Source organism: Mycetomoellerius zeteki, unplaced genomic scaffold (genome assembly GCF_001594055.1).
Source record: "Mycetomoellerius zeteki isolate Tzet28-1 unplaced genomic scaffold, Tzet1.0 scaffold735, whole genome shotgun sequence".
Taxonomy (NCBI): Eukaryota; Metazoa; Arthropoda; class Insecta; order Hymenoptera; family Formicidae; genus Mycetomoellerius; species Mycetomoellerius zeteki.
This window is the reverse complement of record NW_017257759.1, coordinates 639,312-647,867: the sequence shown is the minus strand read 5'-3', so window position 1 is coordinate 647,867 and position 8,556 is coordinate 639,312. Positions and strand designations below refer to the sequence as shown.

Here is an 8,556-nt window from a genome sequence, read left to right as displayed (position 1 = left end):
CAATATCTCTCTCTCTCTCTCTCTCTTTGCGTTTTATGATTCTTCGTTATTGAAAAATTTGACGAGTTGTTATATCCATAATTCAGAGTACTCTCAATTTTAATCTTCTGATCATAATTAATTATCTTTTTTATTATTATTTACTTTTAAATTTCGATTTTTCCATTTCTTGTAATAAGTAACACTATTACAAATTATGCACAGAAATGTAAAGTATATTGTTAATTTTATTTCAGTGATCCTCCTTGGAAAAATTGCTGCATACTGCAAAAAGATATTGTATTACATATGCAAGAATTGCATTTTTCATATGACAAAAGAAACGTCTATGCATCTTCTTTGGATCTAATTTAATGATCTGAATAAAATTCTGAAAGAAAAAAAATGTATACCAAGTGATTAAAATATGATTGATTCTAATACTTTAACTAAATAAAAATTCGCAGTTGCTTGGGAGGAAAGTGAAAATTGAAATCGACATGTTTTAAAGAAAAACTATTTTTACATCGAATTATAATTAATGTAAGTCAACCGACAAGTTATAAGGTCAGACAAGTCTGGATACTTTATTAGATTAGCTCTTTACGTCATATTAAGATAAGTTTTTCAGCGAAGTTGAGGAAATAAACGATAGGTAAAATTAAATTCATACCGCAATCATGCTGGCGGATAACGATACCTTGTCAACTTTTGCGTTTAACAAGACAACGATGATCGACGTAGTGACAAGTGTTACACGAAGAAAACATGTGAGTTTCGTGCCTCAACTTGTATTGACTCTTGTCTACACAACCGGTGTCATTGGTAACGTGTCTGCGTTGGTCATACTTTTTCATCGAGACAAGGTAATTAACGGAAATCATAACATTATTTATCAATTTATATTAATTAATATTTTGTATTGTAATAATACATTGTAATAACTATTATTATTAATAAAACTAATTATATATTACATACATTATGATATTATTTCTCTCAAATAAAAAATTCTTCCTTTCAATTAATAATGTAAAATATATCTATTAAAGAATTACTTATTAAGTTGATTATAAGTTCCTTAAAAATGTATTTATCTTTGGCATAGTTTTGTTATCTTCTTAGTTAAAGATCAAAATTAAATTAAAATCTGAAAAATATATATATGTATATGCATATCGTATTAAATAAAATATCTTTAAGAATAACATGGTTTAATAAAATCCCAGAAATGTTTAAAGGTTTAGCAGAAAAAAACGCAGAAAATATAATTAAAATGCTTTCCTATAGTTGATTACAAAGTAAATAACTGTAAGACGTTTGGTAATTGATTGTTTGATTATTGACATATTAAGTCACACAATCAATCCAAATTGATTCCGCGATAGAAAGTTAAATTCTTTTTTAGAGAGTTTTAAAATCTTTTTTTGTAGAAAAGTTAATAATAAATATAAAATTATAATAAATATATTTTAAATAAGGAAATAATAAAAAATTTGTCTGAAATTTTTTTAAATAAAATATATCAATAATTTAATATTAAAAATACATTTCTATTATGTATAATAATAGCAATATATTTTTATCAACTTATATTGTTTTAGTCAAAAGTTTGTTGTTTTTCTAATAAAAAAATTGTAGAGTGGTGCTATACATCAACTTATTTCATTTCAGAGAAGAAACCGCAAGCATTTACTGATGCTACGTTGTTTGGCAACCAACGATCTTGTGGCGTTATTGGGGATGTTAGTTCAGATGTATGTTACAATTTATGCGGGCGATGTGACATCTACAAGAATATTTTGCTCTCTTCGAGTTGTCTGGCGACTTTTTGGCCTCTTCAGTGGCTGCGTCGCCATCGTTATGGCAGCGGAGAGGTGGTTAGCTTTAACTAGACCCTTTGTTTACCAAAAGGTAAGCCTAAGTTTAAAATAATAATGTAATCACTTACGAATTGCAGATTATTTATACAGAAAGGGAATTAATTTGTTTCTTTATATAATATGAATAAAGAAAATATAGAAGTTATCTGACTTTATGTAATCTATTGGAAAAATAAATTCTTTCTCTTTTATTTTTAATGACAGACCGAAAGTCAACGCACAAAGCGTGTTGCCAAAGTAAATCGCATGTTATGATTTATCACAGTCTTACTTACTGCGAACGAACTAATGAGTGTGAGAAAATTTATACACGTGCGCCATTCCAAAGTTACGCTTATAGAACGATCGTATTTTACGATAAAGATGGAATAAAAGAAGGGAAAACATTGATCAAGTTAAAAATCAATTTTTGCATAAATTATTACTATATGTTGACGTAGGAGTACTAAGATTCCTGAAATGCTATTCCGACAAATTTTTATTAATAAATTCGAGTAATTTCGCGGCTACTAATTAAGGAGATATCGATCGCAATGCGATAGAAACTGACGTCAATTTACACAGCGTGATCATCTTTAGACGCAGTATCCAAGATTGCAAGTAATTGGAGTTGATTACTACTATTGTTAGGTCGCACTTTGTCAAATTTGTTTTTTCCAAGAAAACCTCACCTAATTTAAGTTATTCTCCGAAATGTTATTAAAGTAATAATGTGCAACCCACGTTATTTACAGCCTTTCATCAAAACGCGATAGGTGATAGATTAACGAGTTCCTAAATTTATAAATATAATATATGATTAAAAAGCTGATCTTATATATAGAGTTAGCAAACGCATAAATCTAGATTACATATAATAGAAAAAGAAGCAAAGATACAAATAGTATTAAACAAGAAAATATAATATAGTATCTGGAATAGAAATTTTTAATCTAAAAAAATTTTTTTCATCTTTTATAGTTTCAATGATATTAACAAAAAATGAACCGATTTTTTTCTAAAGATGTTTCAGTCCTTAAAAGTGTATATGCATAAAAAATAATGTGCAACCCACGTTATTTACAGCCTATCCTATAAAAATACGTATCCCTTATTTTAATGTAGATTGCAACATATTAAAAACTCATCAAAGTCGAAAGGGGATGCTTCCTTATGTTTCCTTGTGAGATAAATTTAATTTTTTTTAATATTAAAACTCCAACCCGGGTGGAAATTACGATCTGGCACTATATGGACCCTATCTAGTTTTCCACGAGTTAATGTAGACGCTACATTGGAAGGTTAGTCTGGGGCTATACTGGGCTGTAACGGCAATAATGACCAGCTCCAATATTGGAAAACTTTCTTAGCCCTGGTTCGCGATACGCTGTAGGCCCAATATTGGAAAATTGTCTAGATCCTAGTTCGCGAGATGGGTGCCGCTGAAATTTGAAAAAACTGTCTAGGCCTTGATCACGAGGCAGTGTGTTGCCCCAAGATATTAAATCTATCTAGTCGCTATCTAGGAAGGGACAGGATAATCTAGTTAGATTTAAAATAAATTTTAAACGCATAATCCGTCGTCTATAATTCACGGAGTAAGAAGTAAGAGTAAGAAATTGATCAATTACAGTCGATTGTGAGAAGAACACTGTCGTCGATATATCGATTGTGATTGGTCAATTTCTTATTCTTATTTCTTACTTCATATTATTGAACAACATTAGTTATATTAAAAAATGGTTATTATCATGGTAGAAGTATAAGAGTAAATAAGCTCAATCAGTGGTAGACCACTGCGCATGTATCAAGCATACGCGTCACATTCGGCCAGCCTTCGGCTATATCCGGAGCGGTTCGTGTCAATGGGCGCGTTCAAGTTGACAAAGCGGCTAGCCTGCTCGCCAAGCAAATGAACGTAATTGGTTGTTACTTATAGATCCAACCAATCATATTCAATCTCGGTAAGCATGCCTAATCGTTTTGCCGTTTTGAACTCGCCCAATATAATATGATCGCCATGTCGCCAACACATGTGTAGCATGTGCTGAATAAATTCTGTAGTGCAAAGTCGAGTGATTTCACATTCAAAATACGTTGTGCGGTTAAAGGATGCGGAAATTATCATCATAAGACAAAAAATGAGTCGGATTGAAAGGAGTTGGAAAATTTTTCGGATTGAAAGGCATACTTAAAAGCATACGTTCGAATTTCGCGCTTAATGATGACGTATCTTGCTACATATTTTGATTGGACAGTGGGTGTGGCCATGCGCGCAAGAGCATACCCTTATACTTCTATCATGGTTATTATGATCCTGCCTCACCGGCCGGGCGCTAGCTAATCCTCGGCTAGTTTTCCCATTCTTGGCATCCCTAGCATAATTCTGTCTAGCGCCTAAATGAAATACTAGGTAGCGCCCGGCTAGATTTCCGATCCTGGCGTGCCACGACCTTCCCCACAGGGCCTGCATTTCTCATTCATGAATGTAGTCTTCTTATAAAATATTCTCTTATATAAAAAATTATAAAATTATTTTTTTTACAATATTAAATAGAAACAGAAATTAATGAAAGATTATAAGTAAATTTATAAATAGAGACTATTAGTTTGTGTCACTTCGTTTTTCTTTTTTCGTTGTTCATTTTTCATTAATCTATAGCAGTATAAATTGCGTCGAATTGATTTTTCTCGGTTTCTTCAATCTGTAGTTATTGCAAAACGAAAGTGCAACAAAAAGTCGATATCTGCATCGATGTGTCTCGATGTCTTAATGGATAACACGCATGTATCTTTCAGCAGGTGACGTATCCGGTAATTGTGCGTTGTATGTTGGCGCTTTGGTTGATTGCATTAACGATAACCAGCCTTCCGGTTATGGGCTTCGGATTGTATTATAAAGACAAACAATGCGTACGTTACAGAGAGGCCACAGAGCCGAGCGATATCGCTTATGCTTATGTATGGTTTATTTTTGGTGAGTAAATAAGCATATAATAAAAAGAAAGAATTACTGATTATTAAAAAAGATATAATAATATTTATTTGGTAGATTATTCTATTTTATTAATTTCAATATAAACACATCAACATTTATATAATAATTGCTATAAATAATTATGGCAATTATTATAATTATGTTTCCAGTTTTAACAAAAAGGATTCAATTATGAACAAAATTATTTTCAGGTTATTGAATATTCTAATTCTTTTTAAATTATAGGTACTCTTTTATGTTTGTCAATTGTCTGGTGCAACTTGGCAGTTTCTAGGGCTTTAAATAAATTAAGTCGTCGTACAGTTGCTCTTGGGAGAATCTCCAGAGCCTCGTCGAGGGCAAAACCTTTGCTGACCATAACCGGAGTACATACACCACATCGATTAGAAACAGTTACGACCGAAGAAAGAGCATTCGCAAGGCTTATGGCTGTATTATCAATATCATTCGTTATTTGCTGGATGCCACACATGGTAAGTTTATCGGTAATTAATTAATTTATGATTATATAATCTAAACTTATGACAAAATTGTGTAAAAACGATATAATTAATATTAATAATAAATAAATATAAAAAATGAAATAATAATTAAAAGTGCAGTAAAATAATAAATTACAGAAAATAAATTTTACTGATAAAATAAATTAATGTAATAAAGTAATATTAATGTGTTTCGTTTCTGTAACATATATAACTTCCTGTTTTCTATTATTTTTTATATTTAAATAATTAGTAATTTAATTAATTAGTTTATATTTAAATGAATATACATGTATGGTTGTATTCGGGGAACGCAATATCAACGCTATTGAATCATTTCATTCTTGTTTTACTATCTTATTTAATGAACAATAGACACAATAGCTGATAACACATTGCCCGAAAGCAGCCTATATCTCATTCAATTGATGTACCCTTTCACTTAATCAATAATTATCTGTTATCAAACTCTAACAGACAAGAGAAATAAAGAAGACAAATAGAAAACAGCAAAAAAAAGAAAAGAAATAATCTAATGCACGTAATAAGGATTCGTTAAAGGTTTAGAGATCACAGGTTCAGGTAATAGGAGAAAATATGGATTAATGTTTATAAGCAGTAAAGGCAGAATGAAGAATAGAATTACGTTTCCAAGAAGAACGGTTTCCAATTTTCTTCCCTTGTAGTTAAAGGGGAAATCTTATAAAGTCCTGCCTTTTCCAGTTATATTCTTTTTTATTATTCGTCGCTATAAATATAGCATGACCTTGCAAAAATTTTGTCGGGAATAGACTCTACTTTCGACAATATCCTACGAGGGGATCGCGTGAGATTTGCTTACTGAATACTGTTTTAAGTCGATGTTTTCTGTTATATTTACGACGTTCATCCATTTTAATCTTAATAATATTGAAAAAAAAATGAAAGAAATAATTTTTATAATATTTATTGAAATAATTCTTGATATTCTTATATACGGTGTGAAAACATTTCGATGACATATTGAATTTTTAAAAAGATACTTTTCATGTAAAAATGTTTTTATCAAGAAAATATTTAAAGATAAAACAATGAAAAAATTGCGGAATGAATTATTACTATAATTTTTGCGTTATAAACAGATAATAATAAGAAGAAAGAGATAAAGAAGAAATCATAGTAAATAATAACAATATGATAAATAATATTAAAAGTTTGACAATACTAAATAAAAATTCTCATACAAAGAAAATAGTTGAGATTTTTATAAATAAATTGATTGACTTACAGCAAGCATCTTCTTGCCGGAAACGATGATCATTATTATTTATTACATCTAACCAGTACAGAAATATCGCGCGCTTCCGCTAAAAGCGAAGGTCGAACAAAGATAAATGATCAATATTTGAGAATAGTTTCACGTACAAGCCATCGAGACATCCGCGAGCTAATATTCTGATCGTCTCTGAATTGATTTCATCCTGTTGACGGTTTTATCAGGTGATAGAAAATTTTACACGCGGAGTAAATTAATTCGCAAAATATTGCTATAATTATAGATAATATAGTATATGACAAAATAGAGAGATATGACATAACCAAATATTTTTTATACGATTAAATTAAAGACGTCACTGTTATATATGTTTACAGCCCATTTATTTTATTTATAAAAATTTTGTAAAAGAAAGGATTTAATAACACAATTGCGAATGTCTCTCCCTGCCCTTAAATGTTTTTTTTTTGTAGGAATAACGTTCTACCTACAATGGTTGACTAAATTTTTTTATTAATTAATTAGGTTAAATTATTAAACTCTAAATTATTAAATTCTGTTAATTTTCTTCTCTAGATTTCTATTCCATTGGCTCAATTCGCAATGCATTTACCTAAAACGGCGATCGCTATAAAATGCATTCGAATCTTTCATATTATAGCCGATATTCTTTTGTGCATTCACTTTACCTTGGATCCATATATTTATGTTCTTTTACGAATGCCCCGGCCGAGATTCCGATTGTTGAAGCCCCTCTGTAGGATCTGTTGGCCTGATTCATCCTATAAAAGCCGCTCCAACTCTTTTACAGGTAAGACAATACATGAACATTAATTAAAGTTGAAAAATCTATCTTTAGTCAAAATATATCTTTAATCACATGTTACAATAATTAATGTATTAAAAAAAATATATAAATCGAATTATATAAAGCAAGTATCAATTTACGTTATTAACTTCATAAGATCATCGTAGTAAAAAATAAAATAATTAAATATGATAAATATAATAAAGTAGAAAAAATAAGATTATAGTGTTAACAAGAAAAAAATAATATTAAAATTTACTGCAGCACTGTCACAAAAATTATTTCATGCAACAGGTACGATCGATCACCAATGTAGCACTAATGGTCCACCCACACCGAACACTGAAACTCCATCAACCCCCGTTAGCGAAGAGCACGATTCGCATCTGGTTACAGCATCTCTCTGAGATCGGCCTATGCGAATGATCTTCCTAAAGCGATTGAAAAATCACGACGTAATCCACGTGTAAAGCTTTGAATCGCTTCGACTGGAAGATATTCGCAGACAGCTTTTAATTAACTCCATTCATTTGCATAAGGCAAGTGAAAGCGATGTTGATTTTCGATACGCAAAATCAAAATTTGACTTAAAAATTACTTGAAAAAGAAAATTTTAATTTGTAAATAAGTAATTACGGTATACTTAAATATGTTTGTTTATGCAAGTTTCTAGTCAACGAGAGCGCGAGAATGAATGACGGAATACAATTAATCGCGCAAATTACCAAAGTGTGATATAACCATGACTTAATAAAAAATATATTTCCAATATTAAAAATTCAAATATAGGATGCGGATATAAATGACAATATTTTGGAGGATACATTTTTTTTTAATGTAGTTTACGAGATATAAAGTTCATACACGCTCTTATAAAACATAAAAAAAATAATTTAAAAAATTTTTATCAAAGTTTCATATTTTTGAAATTATTGTTCAGTTTCAAACGCAATGTACGTACCGCGAGAGAGAAGTCTATTATACGTATTTCTATATTATATTTCATATTGTGTGCAATTACAACCTAGAAAATAGGAATGTCGTATATTTGTAAACGACTTTATTTTAAACGAGTATCGTTATTTGTACATAATATCATACATACATATGTTAATCTACTTAACGTATGCCGCACAACGTCGCGTAGCATTTGCGCGTTTAACAACTTTCAA

The 8,556-nt window shown here is 30.2% G+C and overlaps 1 protein-coding gene across 2 annotated transcripts; it reads left to right on the top strand.

The window, feature by feature from the left end:
- The first annotated feature begins 480 nt into the window (after positions 1-480).
- LOC108729461 (prostaglandin E2 receptor EP3 subtype) lies at positions 481-8,229 on the top strand. Of its 2 annotated transcripts, none has more exons than XM_018458592.1 (6): positions 481-845; positions 1,654-1,893; positions 4,644-4,818; positions 5,065-5,312; positions 7,153-7,387; positions 7,679-8,229. In XM_018458592.1, the coding sequence occupies exons 1-6, from the start codon at positions 660-662 to the stop codon at positions 7,789-7,791; spliced, it is 1,197 nt and encodes a 398-aa protein (XP_018314094.1). In that variant the 5' UTR covers positions 481-659; the 3' UTR covers positions 7,792-8,229. The 2 variants fall into 2 exon arrangements, with proteins under 2 accessions (XP_018314094.1, XP_018314093.1); XM_018458591.1 differs by having other exon boundaries at positions 4,641-4,818.
- Positions 8,230-8,556: the final 327 nt, after the last annotated feature.